General features: G+C 32.8%; 1 protein-coding gene across 2 annotated transcripts in view; it reads right to left on the reverse strand.

Annotated features, from left to right (window-relative positions):
* Window positions 1-21,160, reverse strand: part of LOC113394220 (protein trapped in endoderm-1) — a 46,429-nt gene that overhangs the window by 1,053 nt on the left and 24,216 nt on the right. Inside the window, exons 3-6 of one of the 2 annotated variants that reach the window (XM_026631453.2) lie at window positions 19,556-19,688; window positions 19,056-19,169; window positions 6,155-6,257; window positions 366-568 (exon numbers count right to left, since the gene is read on the reverse strand). In XM_026631453.2, the coding sequence (XP_026487238.2) occupies window positions 366-568; window positions 6,155-6,257; window positions 19,056-19,169; window positions 19,556-19,688 (553 nt within the window). Of the gene's footprint in view, window positions 1-353; window positions 569-6,154; window positions 6,258-19,055; window positions 19,170-19,555; window positions 19,689-21,160 lie in introns of both variants that reach the window. The other variant, XM_026631451.2, reaches the window with a different exon arrangement.

A 21,160-nucleotide genomic window follows, 5' to 3' on the forward strand; every position in this document is an offset into this window, starting at 1 on the left:
TCAAAAACAAATACAAGTTTCAAAGAATTTACATTAATAATAATTTATAAATGTTTCCAAATAGGATTTTAATACTAAAAGTACAGTCTGTCATTTCTCAGTCATGACTGAAATACGTGTCAATACTTTGACGTATAGGAAAAATCTCAATAGCAAAAAATTTTGAAATCAAAATTTAATTTGCTTATTATTCCCACTTTCACTTTAAAGCAGAAGTAATCTTAGACACCCCGCAAAAACATCCATAAAGAATGTGCCACACATGTGACTTCATTAAAATTTATTTAGTTGTATTTTCCTAAGAAAATTGACAATTTTAACGCACACATAAAGAACATGCATAGATATCTCACCCACATACACACCTGCGTCCTTCCAGCTTTCTCTTGCTCTCTCTTACTCTCCAGTATATGCAAGAGTAGGACACAATGATCACAACGCAGGGCAGCGCGAAACCGAACACGAAGAGGTATTTCTTTGGACTCTTCCCGTCTTTGGGTAGAATCGTACAAGAGAACGTGTTTGGATCTAAACCAAGTTGGCCCCAAATTCCAAGGAGTGGTGGTATCTGAAATAATATAATTACTTTTAAATATAGAACACAATTGTTTATCTATACTAATATATTTAAATGCGAAAGTAAGTCTGTCTGTTTGTTATTTTTTCACGGTCATACCGCTGAACCAAATTTATATATTTAATTTGGTACTTTTGTGCCTAACAGCGGACGACCTATCAAACGCAAGCAAAGCCGTGCACGACAAGTGGTTTATAAGTAAAGGAGAATTAACTTCTAGACGACTTAAAGAAACTTAAATCATAATATGATTGTTATAACTAAAAAGTAAATAGTATTAAATTTTAATAAAATAAATCGACTTTATATAAAACACCGTTAATATAGTAATAAATTTTAAATAAAATTCCATAAATAAATTCATCCCGAGTTGCTTCACGGGTTATATTTAAAAGACAAAAAAATAATTTTGCAACTGGTTGAAAATTGTAATTAAGAAACAAAACCGAATTTATTTTCGTCACCTGGGTCCATAGTGATGGTACGCCACTTGTTTAATTATGGGTTAGGAAGTATATTCCCCATATTAACCATTTAATATTATATGTACAGTTTTCTATTTGTTTGTTTTACTTATATACTTATATATTTACTACCGTAACATTTTATTGTTAAATAAAAGGATATGTGTTATGATCGTGTCAAATTGAACACGTAAAATGAGTACCTCCAAAAATAAACTCAATATTCATACGGTATAAGTTCGGTATCAACGCGTTTACTTATTCCGCCACGACCTCACCCGTTGAATGCACAATCACATTCTTGATTAGGGTTGCCAACAGACAAAACGAAAAAATAAATAATCTTAACAGAATCATATTTCTCGATGCCCGTCTTGGCATACCACAAAAACATCATATATTCTACCGCCAATAGCAGTAATTAGTATTGTCGCCTTCTGGTTAGAAGGATGAGTGAGCCAGTGTAACTACAGGCGCAAGGCGCATTGGCGTTATAACGAATGGTGAACACTTAGTATCAGGTGGCCTATTAGCCCGTCTGCCTACAGATAGCAATATTTAGAGCCCTGTATATAAAGTATTCAGATGCTAAAATGGCGCGTTCTCTCAACCAATCATGATTTATATAATTCTGAAGAATATTCGGAAAACACATTCAATCAATTCATCTATCGATTGCACAATAGTACAAAAACTGTTCGGTATAGCGATCAATCCATTGGTCCTGTTGATTTGTATTTTGCCATCACAAATTTCTAACAATTGTTTTGATAACTCATGGGCAGCTGGATCATTTTGTAGGTTAATACACATATTAATGTTTAGTGTAAATTTATGTACATATCTCCAAAGAACTGATGACTTCAAACAGGCATTTATTTCATCAGCAGGAGTTGATCGAGGAATGACAGTCAATGTTTGACGAAAATCCCCTCACAGTAATATCAAAGCGCCACCAAAAAGCTTTTGATTACCACGTAAATCTTGCATTGTTCGATTAAATGAATCGATGTTCTAACTGATTTTTGTATTATTTCAAATGTCGGCTCACATTTTTAAAATAAGAAATTGTGTTACATGCCATTATTTAATGCTATGCCATGGGTTATTTGGAAATAATAAATTGAATTAAGACGTATTAGCTATTGAAACTGGTGGATGAGTGTACACATTTTTAATTGATACTTACTTTTAATTTGACAGACAATTCCCCGTCTAAAAAATCTCCATTAACAAAATGACCCGCCATTTATTGAAATCATTTGTTACAAAAAATGTGATAAATAGAGAACCACTCGACCGATTTTGTGCAAACTTCACATAAACCATCTACTAAATAGTCCGAACAAACCCTGAAAATTTGGTTTGGATAGATGAGCCCGTTCTTGAGTTATAAAGTGACAACGAAAAATGCCACTTATTTTTATATATAAGATAATCATCTATCATGGTATGGTCATGTTATGAGGAGGAATGAGGAACATATTGTGAGGAAGGTCTTGAGCATGAACGTGGATGGATATAGAGGAAGGGGACGACCAATGAAAAGATGGATGGATTGTGTGAAAGATGATGTAGCTGGAGAGAATGTTACTTGTGAGATGACGTCAGATAGGGAAGTATGGAAGAAGAAGACATGCTGCGCCGACTCTAAGTAAATTGGGATAAGGGCAGGAGGATGATGATATATATATATATATACATATATATATACATATATACTACTGCATTTTTCGGTATAAATGTAATGTATATTGGTTTCGTAGATTTTTTCTATAGTCGTAATCATTTTACGATCGGATTTTACGTCGAGTTCCCAACAACAATAACAGTATTGACAGCCCTATTCTTAAGCCATTAAAATGCATTTACACCAGAAACAATTGGTCGAAATTGTTTCGAACGGTTATCAACTGTTATTAACTTGGATTACGGAAATGGCGCTGAATGAGTGATGTTTAACAATTAACGTTTAACATATATGTATAATTTATAAGTTTAAACGAGTTTTAGTATCTTAAGGACAGGCTAAAAACGTATTACAATGAACGTAAATAGTACGAGTTTACATTTTGAATATAATCAATTCATTTTAATGTCTATTATTTGCCCACTGTTATATGACTTAGAGCAGTGCTATTCTTTAAGAATTCACTTCGTATCTCACTCGTGAAATATTTACAATCGACTTACTTAGTGATACATCATTTCGAAACGCGTATTGTACTTATTACTAACAATCAGTGTCGCACTATCTGACATTTCACGTTAATGTTTTACGGTGAGTTTCGAGTTTCTAGTTACAGAATTCGTCCTGAATCACTATCCACTCAACCGTTTATGTCAACTGAAAATTTACTGGAAGCAAAATGTTTTAGTTCCATAATAAGACATTCAAAATGCCATTTTTGAAAGCGGATTTGAGTTGAATATCGTAGATTACTCAGGCTATCGTCTACGATGTCGCGTGAATTCGTTGCCGGTATTTTTTATTTGTTTTCATTCATCATTCACCCTCCTTAGAATAAGCTATAGACTACCTCGCGATGTTCTCCTTTACTTTTAATATAAATAATTATATCTAGCGATAAGCGCATAATATGTTTACTTGGTGGTAGGGCTTTGTGCAAACCCGTCTGGGTAGGAACCACCCACTCATCAGATATTCTACCGCCAAACAGCAATACTCAGTACTGTTGTGTTCCGGTTTGAAGGGTGAGTGAGCCCGTGTAACTACAGGCACAAGGGACGTAACATCTTAGTTCCCAAGGTTGGTGGCGCATTGATGAATTTTTAATATTTCTTACAACACCATTGTCTATGGGCGGTGGTGATCATTTACCATCAGGTGGCCCATTTGCTCGTCCGCCTACCGATATCATAAAAAAAAAAATGTAACACAATTAATTAATAATATGATTAAATACCCGAACACTATCCATAGTTTTTTTTTATAAAATATATAAATATAACAACTACATATTTATAACAACTGAACTAACGTCAATTAATGTGTCCCGGTCTTAATTTAAAGCGGGACCCACACGGATGGCCCTAATTCGGCGCAATTAAACACGTATCATACGTGGAAGTGCAATGAACTAATTCAACTTCCTTCATACTCCTAGTTTGTTTGTTTATCTGTGCACACGTCGAATACGCAACGTTTATTGTCATAAGGCTGTTTGCAAACTAGGAAAATTATTAGAAATAAGTGAAACGAATGTACATATGAAGTATTATATATGTAATATGTTATTTATATGACAGTATTTCCTATCCTTATACTTTATATATCTTTTATATAAATAGCTTTTGTATATCTCCGAATATCGGTGACTACTAATTAGCCTAAACTATCTACTATTGTATTTTATTAATAATTGTATACATAATGTATAACTTTAATTTTAATAAATACACTTAGTAGACGCCTGTCAAGACAATAGACTACATTAGATACTTATATAATAATACTAGCCGAACCTGTGGCTTTACCGCGATGTTACTCCCTCGAGAGGTGAATTAAAAAAAGGTAGCCTATGCCCTTCTCCGGGAGACAAATTATTTCCAAACCAAATTTCATCTAAATCGGTTCAGCGTTTTAAGCGTGAAGAGGTAACAGACATTTACTTTCGCATTTATCAAATTAGTATGCATGTAATAGTATATAATATTAGTACATTATATATTAAAACCGGTGAAGCGTGCTGTATATTCTAGTATATGTTTTATGTATTATTGGTTTAAAAGATTTTCAATTAGACATTACAAAAAAATATGTCCTGATATATGAGAATAGCAGATAATTATTTCTGCCCACAGATACAGAAAGTTTATCATTATAAGGCTGATACACACGAGAAGAAGTATTTATTTAATCCTACGCAAAATTGTTGTATTACTTAAATTACTTTAGAATTTTATAGCGCTATAATTTTGAACAGTTTTCGATATGAATTATTGTTTATTTGACATTAAGATTTTTGATTGATTTTTTTTTTTAATAAAAGATATCTTTTTCATTTTTAAAGGCATATTCATTATTAATACATGTGAACCAAAATATACTATATTCAAGTAGACTTTCGAATTATATTAAAAGTAAAGCTAGCCTTATGGTTTCAACTTTTTGTTCAAGTCAAATTGTCATTCAACGCGCAAATCATTCACAATTCACAAGCTTGATGTATCGTATTGATATAAAAGGTATTGACGTGTGTTACATAAATATATATAACAGTATAAAAAAATAGGGTCTAACTTACAAATTATCAATTATCTTAAACTTAAAATATTAAATACAAAGATTTAGAGTAGGCTAGATACCACCGGCCGATTAAGCGTGCCCGATGTTTGTACTAGTCAAAAACTTAACGCGCCAATTTAGTTTGCGTTCGTGTAACTGTGCCTTTGTAAACTGTAAAAAATCTTCTAGGGTAAAAAATTGAGTCAATGTAGCTATAAACAACCACCGGTAAGTATTATTTTTATTCAAACAGCTGAATTAATTTTAAAATCAAATTATGATTTTTAAGTGTGACTGTTGTGTATGTAAAAGTTGACGTGCTGAGTTTTTTTACTGCTTATAAATGAACATGAGCCGTCCACCCTACTCTAAATCTCTGATGTAATACTAAACATACACGCATAATACTATTAAACTCAATTTAAATATTATTAAGATACAAAAAATTCACGGAACACAGGACGGTGGAGAACTGTTATTTTAAAAGGAAATATCTATGTTATAAAACATTGGGCCCAAATTCTACTAAAATATTGTCAGTTTAACGCAATCGAATCGAAACATAATCGTTGCCGATCAGTTGTTTTCTTATTTTACAAAGGCAACGATCCACTTGCGGTTCGGTCGCAGCTGGATCGGAATATCATCGGGATCGTATCGTAATCAATATAAAACAGAGATGATTAAGGTGAGGTTAATTTGAGTGAGGAATAGTCGAAGTTGGATCAAAATTAAATCGGGAACATGTTGCCGCTTTTGGTAGAATTGGCCCCTTGATTTGTACCCTGACGGACTAGCATTACTCCTATCTAAAGATTACACAGGGAAAAGAGGTTTTAAAAAGGAGGTTTATAATGTACTTACCATTAAACCAAACGATACGAGCCATATTAGAAGCAGTTGTATCCAGATCTTGGTCGTCGTGTAGATCTGTGAGTACATGTCATAGTAGGCTATCAATGTGTATCTGTGGAAGAAGAAACTTTATGAGTGGTTTGAAATATTGTTTTAAATTTCGAGTTTCATATATCTGTAAATAATTGTTATTTATAGTCGAGCTCATGTCGTAGTATGTGTAGGTGAAATAAAAAAAAAAAAACAATAATGTAAACATAACTTATGACTTACTGGTTCTTTTGTGTCTTATTCTTTGAGTTTTACAAAAATATATTTATTCAAAAAATACTTTAGTTCAGTTATGTATATATAATTACACTAATTTTATAAGTTTTTTTAACTTTAATGTATATACTCCAATCAAAACGTGTTATTTTTACTTTTGTAAAATAACTTTGAGGTAGGTATTAAGAACACATTTATTTCTAAAAAAAGTGGAAAAAGAGTAACTTCTGAGTTTCTTGCCGGTTCTTCTCGGTAGTATCTACATTCCGAACCGGTGGTAGCTTTAATTTAAATAGTTTGTTAAATGACGATTCAAAAGTGCTTGTAAAAGCCTATTTGAATAAAATATATTTTGATTTCAATTTGAAGATAGACTCCATAATTTAAAAATACGGTGTGTTGCTCACAACGCAATTGGCGTAATTTTTTTTTAATAAATCAGTCTTTTTTGATATTACATGTCCCAAATAATCTTATTTTAAATACGATGACGTGATATAAAAATAGATTTGGCATTAATAAGAAACGAGATATATTCTGGGAGTTCCTATATTAATCCAGATCTCAGGGTCTCACTATAACAATATTCAGTTATCATTAACTCTGTTATCGTTAGTAATAAAAAATCAAGCTCATAAAGTAACCGTTAAAGCACGTCGAGTTAATGTTGTAATGAAGGAGAACGAATTTTTGAAGTTTTGAACCACTCGAACGACACCCGCCTTCACGGTCGATTAGAAGTGTATACGTTATTGAACGAAACGAATCTGCTAAGGGATCCGATGCTTATGATATTTTTATCTTAATTCTATATTGTATTGTATGTGAGATATCACATCTTATTCTGTCATTTATCTGTAAAACCAAAGAGTTATAAACAAATTAAAAAACCCTTTCGTTTAGTTTGGCGTTGGATAAATGCATTGTAATGATTTGATAATCGGAGCTGTGTGAATTTATTGGGCCCTATTTTTTTTTCTGAATTCTATATTCAAATATGAGCTGATGTCGCTGCTATAATATTTTAATAACTATTTAATAGGATTATCATCTGGTCCCACAGGCCTCGCGTTTGGGTGCGCCTCGCCTCGAGGTACCATAGGTTTTATTAATTTTTTTTTTTTTGGGTGGAGCGGTAATCGCCAAATCACTGCTTGCATTGGTCGCTTCTTGTGCTTAAGACGCTGCTGTCTACAAATCTTTCTACCAAAACCACAAAAAATAGACAAATTTATCCAAATTGTTCTTATATTGTAGTGATGGTTAATTCATAATTCGTGACTTTTTTCGATTTCAAATCAACAAGTATTCATTTTCAAAAAAGAATCAACATTTTTACTAATTTATTTGTACAGATTTAACCCAATAAGTTCTCTAAGTGTTATCGGCATTTAAAAAGCACTCGGCTAACCGTGAGAAACAGCCGTTTGCTTTTGATTAGATAAGAAATGTATGCTGCAAGTTTGTCTCGATCGTTTTAAATGGGGCTACGAACTGTTGGCTTGACTCGCTATTGTGTAAAAGTTGCATAGAAGTATCTCTTAAAACGATATAATTTCCTTTTAAAAATAAATTGATGAAGGTTTTAAGACCTCCTTGTGTGGGTTGGAGGTCCATCACGCGATTGCAATGCGATAAGACTGATTAAATGTTCTGTTTATGGCAAATGTCTTTAAGTATTCCTATATAGCAAAACATGTGATGATTTATAAACTATACTAGATGAAAATCCGGCTTCGCTCGGGTAAAATATATAAGACTAAACAAATACCGTATATAATGTATTAATAATGTATTGTGGATAAGTTTCCATTGAGTTACCGTTCCCCTGCACGAAATTATTAAACACACCTATTGATCGCACTCTTAAACGTCAAAAATGGCCGCCCGTTTATTTATTTATTTATTAAGGACTGTCAGCAGTCACAACACTTAACATGTTATACATAAAAACATATTTATACTTAATATAAAGTGAGCGACTCTTTAAGACGGCCACAACATGCATTTTTAAGTACAATACACAAGTATATTTTTTTACTAAAATAATTTTATAATACTAAAATACTAGAGATTAACTACATTTCATTTAAAAAATAAAGCAATGTTATAATTAACAAGTTCAGTAATATAATTGGTCACGCTAATAACATACAACAACAACCCGTTGAACTTTATCGCATTGTATTTTATGGATTTAATATCGAAATGTCTCGATTATGTATACGAATTTTGCGGATATATGTTGTCGACTAAAAATGGTTATTTTTTAAGATATATTATTGTGGATAGGTTTCGATCGGGTCTATCGTAGACCTGCACGAAATTCTTTCTATAGGTATTAAACACATGAGTGGGTACTACTTCAGTGGTAGTGGTCCGTAATAAAACTTAGTAAAAAAACTAATAATAAAATTTTAGGTTATAAAATTGAAAACTAAATATAACCGGCTTTATTCTGATGTGCCATATCGTTCATTTACAAGATTTATTAAAAGTCAGCTGTTATTTATTTATTATTTGTTAACTGTTTTCATTTATCAGAGCGGCTTCTTTCAAAGTTCCTCTTAGAGAGTCTCTCGATCTGATTGGTTTAAATTATTAAAATGATTCCAATTATAATTGCAATAGTGTCATTTTTCCTTGAACATAAGGCCATTCCACGAATAAAACATAGTATCATAAAAGGACCTTCTGTGGTTATAGTACGATGATATCATTGGCACTTAGCACGTCTTCTCGGAGTAGATGAAAGCGAATCCGCGCACAAAATAAAATAACACGTTGATGCAACTCGTAAGGGCTCCAGCACAGAGATCCCTTTATACAGCGGCTATTGACCCGCACTCATGAATGGATTTATTTTTATGGTAAACGCCACGAGTGTTAAGGATAAGTTGAACGCGATTATGGAATTAAATTCATGATGATATGAGTTTTTGAGCACGATCAGAGAATAGTTTCAGATGAAGCGTGCCGTTTTATATGGTACACTTCCGACGTAGTTACTGTCTTGGAACTAATGCACGAACGAAATCATTCCCAACGGGTGGCGGCGTCAAGCAGGCGGCCAGTCTTAAAAATCGTATTTTATTTAATATTTTAATAAATTCTATCAACAGTAAATATCTGAAACCATAAGAGAATACTCATGTTTTAATAAATTATACATAATACACAATACAAGAATATAAAGACGACTGGCAGAAACCGCGGCTTCACTCGCTTTTAATTCAGTTTGTGATGAAAATCCTTCAAGGACTTTCATACCGCCGTTTATCCCCAACATTACTCCCTGAAAGGCCGAAAAAAGTAGCCTACATCTGCCCTTAGTGTTCAAACTTGCTTCGTGCTATATTTCATCAAAATCGTTTCAGCATTTTAGACTTGAAAGAGTAACAAACGGACAGACAGTTAATTTCGCATTGATAACACAGATAAAAAGTGTATTCGTATCCGTTGATTACAATAAAATGCATATAAATTTATTTGTACATTTATACCTATATATTTGACTATGTATTTGAGAAAAATAGTAGGTGTTAATATCTAAATTAATAACCAGTTGTAGCTTTCCTTTAGAGTAACGATTTAAAAGTGCTTATCTCTACTTCTCTCTTTCTTTTATTAACTCTATCTCTACTTTGATAAATAATATTCAGAACAAGTTTATTTTAGTACAACATTAGGCGACCCAATTATCTATCGTTTTTAGTATGTATTTAAAAATGTATCATTAAGAACTCTTTAATCGCAAAATCTCGTGTCTCGGGAGTAGAGTATCGATCTTATGAATTCAGTTTAGAAATTTTATTGCAATGTAAACAGTTATGTTGTGGAAGTATCCTGTAATGCAGATATAACATCACAATAAGTGTTGCATCTCATGACGTTTGATTTCATGCAATTGTACACAATGGTGACTTTGTGCGAGTGACTTTTTATGTTATATAGCCGGAGAGACATGGCGCACATGGACCACCACCTATGTACATACATAGGCGTAAGAAATATAAACCAACCCTTGCCTCGAAAAGAACTCAAGAAACAAAAAGTTCTTTATACGTCATTTTACAGTTAAATGTAAGGCTACCACTGGTTCGGAATATAGATTCTACCTAGAAGAACCGGCGTGAAACTCAGTAATTACCACCACCGGTCAGGCGCCTGTGCCTGTAGTTCCGCTGTCTCGCTCACCCTTCAAACCGGAACACAATAATACTAAGCATTGCTGGTTAATGGTAAAACATCTCGTGAGTGGTTCCTATCCAAAGGGACATAAACTGCACTGCATTTAAATGAGTCTCAACTTTCACCTTTTATTTCATAATACGTGAAATCTGTTACGTATGTTATTAGTATTAATAGCAAAGAATACCAAAAGTCTCACGTTACTAAAAATATTAATACCGAAATGTACATATATATGGTTAGAACGCGTGCATCTTAACCGATGATTTCGGGTTCAAACCCAGGCAGGCACCACTGAATTTACATATGCTTAATTTGTGTTTATAATTCATCTCGTGCTCGGCGGTGAAGGAAAACATCGTGAGGAAACCTGCATGTGTCTAATTTCAACGAAATTCTGCCACATGTGTATTCCACCAACCCGCATTGGAGCAGCGTGGTGGTATATGCTCCATACCTTCTCCTCAACGGGAGAGGAGGCCTTAGCCCAGCAGTGGGAAATTTACAGGCTGATTATGTTATGTTAAGTTATGTAATTAAAAATCATTCTGCAAAAACTCAATTCGTATCTCATTCTTCTATTTTGATGGAGCCTTTAATTATTATTGTCAATGTCGCATACCACTTTCTGGTATTGCACGGTGTCCTGACGTGAGTTTAAATATCAATCTCCGATTCTAAGAGGTCACTTTTAGTAAGTAAAGTCCTTAGACTTTGAAGGTAAAATTTTATATATTTATCTATGACTGTGTAGATGGATAGATGGTTAATTATCTTTCTACGTTCGTTGTTTTTTCTTAACGAATGCATATTTATGCGATGGAACACGCATCATAGGTCATTATAATTATTTCTTCTGAGAATCTTCACGTAACTGATTTTCATGCGCTATAAATCTTGAAAACTGTGTCAATCAGCCTATTGTGCGTTCATCGCTCGGTTCGCATGTATAATATCTACATTTATGTTGGAATCTTGAGAGGTATGGGTAACCTGACTCAATAATTTATTTCACAAGAGCTCGACGTCTTCAAATAATATACTTAAAATTTGGACTTTTTGTCCCATTTTCTATCGAACACTTGGCCCTTACGAGTAGTAGTGCAAAAAGCTTTTAAAAGTATAACACCTCGCCTTATTGTCTCCACTGGTGACAGGAGGGTTGGTTCGTTTTTTCCCCAGAGAACCGGAATTGCGATTCAACGGGGAAATGCTGCTAGCATTCTTGCCACCATTCCACACGGTCAAGATTCATACAGTAATTAACAGACTTAATGTTAATAATTAATTAATATATAATATCTATTATAATATATTTACAGACAGAGGAATTTAACTGTCTAGTCTAGGCGGCATATACAGCTGCAGTTTATGAGGTCCAAGTTCAAGCCCAAGGTTAGGCCAGTAAAGAGTTTTTCTGTAGTTTAACAGATATCCATTTCATCACGTTAAGAGGGCGGTGGACTATAAAGTGTAGCGTTTGCGCATACACTTGAGAATTATAATATCCTTGCGCAGCTCACTACTCCGAAATCAGTCAGGACATTAATTCAGCGCTGACGCTCTCGGGGCTAGTCGCCATGGCAAATTTACAGGAAAAATCAAAAGATTAAAAAATAATACAATGGAATCTTATCTTCCAAAATTAAAAAAAAAAAAAATATCTTTTTTTAAAGTTGTAACTTTGCTACTGTTAGAAAAGAATTCGTACCTAAACTGTTTCTCAAGAAAGTTTTGTTTGGAGACGTTACATATGTACAATTGCACATATTATCGTCACATTTAAATTATTTAATATTTATAGAGGTAAAATTAATTCTTTTTTCATAAGTAAACCTTGTTTTATCAGCTATCAAAGTATATGCCTAGTTGAACCTGCCGCTTTACCCGCGCGAAATTTATAAAACTCTACTTAAAGCATTTAACTCCCACGAGGGATGAATAAAGAAAAGCCTGTGTCTTCCCCGGAACTCAAACTATCTCTATATCAAACTTCATCTAAATCGGTTGAGCGGTTTAAGCGTAAATAGATAACAAACAGAGTTACTTTCGCATTTATAATATTAGTGTGGATTTATAGATTGTATGGCCAAACCGTGAAGTTGTCCGTGAAAATAAAACAATTATATCTGTTGAAAAAAAAACGAACAGACTTTCCGACCGGCCTATTAAAAAAAAAATTAAATAGAGACAAATGATTAGAAAACAAGTACGTTGGCGTGCAATTATTTGTAATAACATTTAGAAAGTTAAAGATCTCTTTGTTCAGCGTGAAACTTACATTACACACAAGTTACTGAATTACGAGTTATTTCGATACTACGTTTGCGTGATTTCTAGACATATTTTTGACAGTGCTCATTGCTTTTTTTTACAAATACGAATTGATATTTCATTTCAGAGAGAGACTCTGATTTGATTCCGCTTCTTCTCGCTAGAATCTACATTCTGAATCGGTGGTAGCTTTTCAATTGAATGCTGTAACACGATGATACGAATGTGCTTATGGCTGTTTGGTTTAAGAATATTTTAATGTTATAATCTTATAGCAAGTAGGCAAGTTTGAAGGCCCGTCCTTATCCAGGGTGTAGGGGATGCTAAAAATCAGGCGCCTTAGAAGGTCTCTTTAAAATATTTTTTTGGGGGGAATAGAACCTGCTCACACTTGGGCGCTTGTTTTGCTTAAGACGGGACTGCAAGTTTGTACAAAAAAAATATTATATTCCAAGAAGTATTTTGTTCTATTAATTTCAGTAAGTAAGACGTCTCGTACTTGCTGTCTTTTCTAGTTATTAATATTGGAAATGTAACATGACATAATTTTTCCAATTACCTACACTTGAGAAAAAAAACATATTTGAAATATAAAACGATGCAGCGTAAAATTAAAAACTGTTTTTATAACAAAACTAAGATAATTGAGTAAAGTCAGAGGTTATATAAATGTATTTGGAATAATAATAATTCTTAAAATTAAGCAATTATTATTGAAACTAGATTAGTAACTTCAAACAACAAAAAAACAGGGTAAATTCTTATTGGGCAGAATAATAATTATCGGCCAATTAAGTTGTTGGATGCCACAAACTCTGTTAAGTACATCACTAGATATAAGTGCATGTCTGTCTGTATTGTATTAACACAGAAAGCGTCCCTTGCCTAGCAGTGAATTTACGAACTGTTAATTTAGATTTTTATGTTACCTTCTATTAAAAACATTAAGGAATAATATATTTTATGTTTCTAGTAACTTTTTTTAAATAATTTTATTAGTCATTCCCTTCACAACTTAAATGTAACTTAAAATGCTTATATCACTCCACACAATGCACTTAACACGTCCAGGAACGAGTCATATTAACCATAGAACAGAGAGCTGCATGGAAATGGCTCAATTCTAACAGCCAATATTGCACGGCGATACTACTAATTATACGAAAACTTATTTTATATTACTAAGGTGAGTTTTTTTTTGTTTTTTACGCTTTAACGTCTTAACTACTTCACTGATAATTATGAAGTTTTGTATACGAGCTGTCAGGAGTACCGAAATGTAAATAAAACAGGGTACCTCTCGACCGAACGATCACATGCGGACGAAGCCGAATGCGGACACTAGTAGCAGATAAACAGTTTTTTATTTTATTATAAAACTGTTTATTACAGAATTCCTTATTCTTCAGCTAGTGTGAAACTATATTTATATAATAATAAAAAGAATAAATACAATTTACTGAAAATTGTGTTCATATTAGTTTATTTCTATTAGTAGTCTACCTTCATGCCTTTGCAGATTTAACTGGCGGATATAACTAGTTTAAACTAGATTAAAAAGTCCAAGTAAAAACCGAAACAGATAAATTAGTCTTTATATATAATTTGAATATTGAATACCATGTATCACTTTCAACTCATGCCACTTCCAATTGATCTGTTCTGTGACATTAACAATAGAAGCACTTAAATTGAAACGCATCGCCTACAAATGACGCGTTGGGATGTGGGTCTTTTAATGGTCTGTTTAATAATTTACATTTTAACAACTATTGATTACATATATTTTATATTCAAAACGGTTGTACAAATTTGATTTTTTATCTGTTCGGGTTTCAAAATAGAAAAAAAAATAGCAATGTCAAGCATACTTCTCTACGCAGCTCTATACTCTGGATTGGTATATCGACATCCACATTTCCAAATATAAAAAATGAAATGGAGATCAATTTTAATTTCATTAATATATAGTATAATTATTATTTTTTAAGTAGTTTCTTTTATTAAAAATGAATTGTACGAATACAAACCTATTTCGTAAAATTACTGTGTTCTAAATAAAAATTATTTTATTTTTCATTTTAATATACTATATCGATGATCCTATGGTATTCTGCCTAATTATAAGGAAGAGAAATAAAAAAATTAATTACAACATAAACGGATCAGTGAAAAATAATTAATGTACTATTTAAAAAAAGAATTCTTTGTGTAAAGTCACAGGACTTCAACCGTAAAGTATATGTATATAATTTTAAATCCGATCTTTTACACTAACAGAGAACATATTTAAAAAGATAATGTATTTTATGTGTTACGGTTAGCTCAGCATGTTTTAATTTTAAACAAGTGTTTAATATTTATCTTATTTATAAAATGTTTTACACGTACTGATCTTGTTAATAACAACGGAAATCGAATCTTAACAAAAGAGATTGCGTGACCATTGCGTGCTGGCAATCACCATATTTTACCGTTACATATACAATTAATAACGAAAAAAAAAATGGTTTGTTAATAGAACGGCCAATCAATAAATCTAAATGAAATAAGTTCTTCGTTTTTATATCAACAATTGTTTACTAATTTTATATCAGTATAAAGTTTTTTTTTTTTTGTAAATACCAGTATTATTTAAAATTTAAATATCGAAAGTTCCATTATCGATTATTATTATTAGAATTAATGAACAAATTATAATTAATTTAGACTTATTGATTGATTGATTAAAAAAACTAAATAAAAGCTTCATCTTAATTTACTTATTGGATTCGGAGTTCATTTTAGAAAACTTATTAAACCACTGAATCAATTGTAAAAAAAATGACGTTAAGGGGACTTGTGATCTAGAAAAGGATTATTTATGAATAGGCCTATATAGATTACGAGAAATAGAAGAATATATCGATGTGAACGAAGTCGCAGGAGAGAGCTGGAATAACAGAACATTTTTTTTTTTACAAAAAAATGTCGATTATCACTTCAAATTTAAATGAAATAGAAAATTTCAAAACAGTTCATAAATGTTTTTCCTATTATGAAGTCGGTTAAAAATGGATTTACGCTGCCTCTTGCCCTGCTTAATAAGGTTTAATTTATTGAATTTAATTTAAAACTTTAATGCTCAGTAAAAAATATATAATTAAATTACATTATAGTGCACATACCGAGAAATCAATGTTTGAAGTGAGTTAAATTATTTCATAAAAAAAAAATATATTGTTTGGTTATAAAAATAAAAAAAACTTGTAGAACTATTAAAATTATATTTTTTTGAAAAAAGAACGATAGTTTTGCGTAAATGAAATATGTATCAATAAATATAACGCTGACATTTACGCAGTGGCTGAGTGTTCCCACGTATTATTTTTACGATACACTCAAATGTACGGAGATGAATCTCGTCTGCGTTGCGTGTATTGCTTTTATCTTTTTATATCTTCCGGGTTGAGGGGAACGTTTTTCGGAACTGACATCTTTATGGCGCTTATTTTGTGAAGTTGTGGGTTAATGGTTACACGATACGCGATGTTCGTAATGTTTTTATTAACCCTATACTTAAAACAGTGGATTATTTGTTACATTTAAATATATTTTTATAAATATATTTTTTTACTAGAAAATTTTAATGGAAAATAAATAAAACTAAACAAATACTTTTCATTTAATTTATATTTTTTTTCTTGTGTTCTGTTCTTGTTCTTGCGAAACTATTATTTGGAACACACTTTCTGAATGCACCCGTAAACGTCAAATATGGCCGCCCGTTGAACTTCATGTCAATGAATTTTACGGATTGAATACCTATCGAAATATCTTAATTATACGAATTTTGCAGATATATGTTGTCGACTAAAAATCATTATTTTTAACGATAAATAATTGTAGACAGGTTTCGAACGGGTCTAGCAACATAGATGTGAAATATGCATTGGCGCGCCGTGGGGGTAAGACTTATAGTCTGACTCGTACGCCGTGACGGCAAACGTCATGACGTTTTGTTATGACGTCATTGATTCACTACCCGGTATTGTGTGCAGTAATACCTCAATAATAAATAATTAAAGTGAGAGCTCTTTCGACGTATTAACAAAAGGACGGATCGTTTCGAACTACCGGGAATCTGTATTCGCTTTTGATTTTGTATTAGTTTTTTTTGCTTCACTATAATATTCCGAACGTTCCATCTAACTTTTGCTTTATAATCTGAGTTGGTGTTATTTGTTTTGGCTGAGATGCTTGGTAATCACCATAACCGGTAGCGGATCTTTGATCAATAAGATGATTTATCGCTGCATGATTTAAAAGGTAATCATATTTAAGAAACTGAGTTCGTTTATCGATCATTTATTATTGAACGGAATCAAAAGCTACATAAATTGTACATTAATAAGTAATTCCGTTTGAATAACAATTTGGATGTATGATACGAATATAAAGAGTTAATATTTCGGTATAATCTCCGGAACAAATGATCGAATTCTAACAATATTTCACTAGTAGAAAGTTACATTGTCCTTGAGTGATATAGGGTATGAAATATACCTATATCATGGATATTAGTCGAACTTCCACAACGTTTTTCTAACAAGAATGTAATACGTCCTATAACAGAATGTCTCTAAAATATATCGCCGAGCAATATAAAAATCGTATGCTGCGAATGAGTCAGAAAACTGATCGTATCAATAAAAAAATTGACCATTATTTATTAATAAATTGAACGTTCGGGCGGTTCGATAGTATTATATATATTTAAATGGTAAACAATATTTAACGACCGTGTGATGGAGGAACGTCCTCCTGACCGATTTTGGCCACGGCGCCCATTCTCAAGGGAGATGTTCTGCGTAGGATGTATTTTAGAGCGCGTCTTTGCACACAAGTCCCCTCTCGATACCCTAAGTTTCATTATACAACGAGACTTCAAGTCAAATGGAAAGATTTCCAGCCAAAACGACGACATTAATTGTCCTTTGAAGCACGGCCTTATAATCTAGACATTAGATCAACGAAGCAGTTAACGACTATATTAACTAAGACTAATAACTTTTAATGCATGTAGACCCTAACTAGTTGAGGCCCGCGGCTATGCTCGCGTTTTAAGGTTTGGCCGTCAGGTGTTAAGTATAAAAAGTAGCCGATATGAATGCTGAATACAAATATAAGAATAATTAATATAAAGGAGTCCTTCCTCAGGAATTTCTAGTATTTTTGTCGTGGAAGCGTTACAGACAGACGGACAAAGTTACGTATTGATATTTAAAAATGGATGAATAGCCATGAAAGATGCATATGCATTTTCAACATATATGCATTTTTGCATGGAGAAGGTTTTGTTACCATTGAATTTGTTGTCAGCAATCATTAGCATACAAACGACCGATTTGAAGTACATAGGTTAGATACCCCAAGCTGTCCAACCGAGCAAGCCTAGAGTTTGTGATATGCAAAAACTTGTAATTCATTTAACTGAGCCATGGCCTTATTAATATATATTATTAAATATAAATAAATATTAGACATCACATACATTACTCTGATCCCAATGTAAGAAACTAAAGTACTTGTTTTATGGAAATCAGAAGTAACGACGGTACCACAAACACCCAGACCCAAGACAACACAGAAAACTAATGAACTTTTTCTACATCGACTCGGCCGCGGATCGAACCCGGGACCTCGGAGTGGCGTGACCCATGAAAACCGGTCTATACACTGCTCGAAAACGGAGGTCGTCAAAAATTTAGTAAATGGAGTCAATGGAAGCATTACTTACCATCAGTAAATTATTTTATTGCTCATGTAGCTATACTAATTTTAATATATTTATTACGATGTTCAATTATGGCTAGGGTGACGTCATCGTAGGTATAAAAATATAACACGCTTGGTTTTCATACTAACATACTATCTAATGAACAAGCGGCATCTAGGAAACTCTAAATCTGTGTTATAAACTGTTAAACCGATCATCCTGTACAAAGAGCCTGCTTCTAGAAGAGGCTGTACGTTATCTGTACTAATATTATAAATTCGGAAGTAACTCTGTCTAAGATGAAATTTGTTATGAACAAAGCTTGAACTCCAAGGAAGGACATAGGCTAATAAAACGCGAACGAAATCGCAGGCGACAACCAGTTAAGCATATAGTCTAAGGATGACTATATATTCTTACCTGTTAATAGTGATAGCGACCATGGAAAGGAGAGACACAGCCTCATTCCCGTAGAACACGAAGGCGAACATCTGACAGAGTCTTGGACCCAGCACCCATTGCTGTTTAATATATCTGCATAACGAAATGTTATTATAAAGTTTTAGAGCTTATTCCATCGCGCTGCTCCGAATTGGAGTCACACGCGTGTCAGAATTTCATCCGGCACATTTAGCTTTACTAACGATGTTTTCTACAATTTATACAAGTTAAGCTTATAAAAACTTAATGCTGCATGCCCTGATTAGAAAACACAATTTTCTTGATGACATCGGCTCTTAAATGAAAAAAGAGTAACTACTGAGTGAGGATAATTCAATTTAAATGCGTTGAGGTGACCATTCACAATCAGATGTCATTGTTGTTAAATATATATATATATATATATTTATTAGGAAGGCATACATATATTAAATATGGCACTATGAAGTCAGTGAAATAATTGTATGTGAATTGCGTACCTGCTCGCAGTTAATGGTAAATTGATGCTGCAGAACAGGAGATCAGAGACGCAGAGCGACAGCACGAACATCGTGGTGACGTGGCCGCGCAGTTTCGGATGCATCAGCAATGCAACTGTTGTTATTAGATTACCTGGAAAATTTAAGTGTAAGGTCCCGTATTACAGAATTTCGTAGTTATTTATATCATACCAAAACCCCCAGTTTCGTGTGATGTCATCTACGTTAAATGTTACTTATCATATCCCGAGGTGCTATGCATTGTACCTCTCTCAATTAAAAAGCTATCAAACGTGAACTGTTTTTGTTAAATTTCTTTACATTTATAATATTAGTATCTATGATGTTATATACTCTATAGCCTTTCTCAATAAATGGGCTATGTCATTTTTTAATTTTGAAAATCGAACTTTTCGATAGTAGGATTAGCACAATCAAACAGATTCTTAATTTTTATATATAGTATAGCTAACAAAGTCAGTATGTAAACAAGTCCAGAGTAGGAAGTCGATTTTAAATACTTTTTTTAGTTCGCATGTACAAGTAATTCGAATGACCGTACAATCATTTGGTAGTATAATCTTGGATTGAGTTGTCAGAAAAAGTGGAACTCTTCAATGGCTTCTAGAAACCTTGATCTCGTTTGGTTTGTTAGGACGAGTTAAGTACCTACATTACATTACTTAAATCATTCATATACAACGAATCGTTAAAAAAATAAATACTATTTGTTTGTATAAAAAAACTACCAATACGACCTTTGTGGAGGTGCTTTTTATTAATAATATAATTTATACCTTATGTCATTGAGGATAAATGGAACCTTCTAATGGTGTTATTAGTGTTGGGTCTTGCGGAGATGACCCCCTACATATAAAACAAACAAATATTACCTCTTTACAGTATTACTATAGATGTGTTTAGTTAGATTAAATTTAGCGAAAACCACGATATGCCTGTCATTATGGTCCATTATCAATCGGCGATATTTCATATCCTGTTAAACATTTTGAACCATGAGTCACGGAAACAGTTCGTTGAATGAATTGGCGTCCGCAATTAAAGCTAACATCGCGACTATTGGCTAAAACTCATATCGATTCAATATCTCTAAGTGTTCAGTCTGTCTAATGTAAGCACGACTACCGACAGTATGAACGGCGCCAATGAAAATTTAAACACCGTAACTACTTATGAGAGGCCCCGGGACAGGAGCCTGCAATGTTACAAGTCGTATTTATTTATTATTTCAATGTATACATATCTGTTTAATTCAAATCAAATTCATTTATTCAATACTACCGAACTGCCCCGGCTTCGCACGGGTGCAATTCTGATACTAAATATGCTACAGAATGTCTTAAATTACATGCTGTAAAGGGCCATATTGATCTATATTAAATGTACAATATATTTAAGGATACCTACTTAATTGAATAAGGATTAATGCTGTATTGCTTAATACCGCTTCGAAAATAAGCCATTATTTTCTCGTAAAAAGTAAAGGATAAACAATGGATATTGTGGGTTATCCCTAATACATATACCATCGCGAACTTTTTTAAGACCTTTTTAAGGTGTACAATACTGTAGTACATTATTTTA

Source organism: Vanessa tameamea, chromosome 16 (genome assembly GCF_037043105.1).
Source record: "Vanessa tameamea isolate UH-Manoa-2023 chromosome 16, ilVanTame1 primary haplotype, whole genome shotgun sequence".
NCBI classification, from domain to species: domain Eukaryota; kingdom Metazoa; phylum Arthropoda; class Insecta; order Lepidoptera; family Nymphalidae; genus Vanessa; species Vanessa tameamea.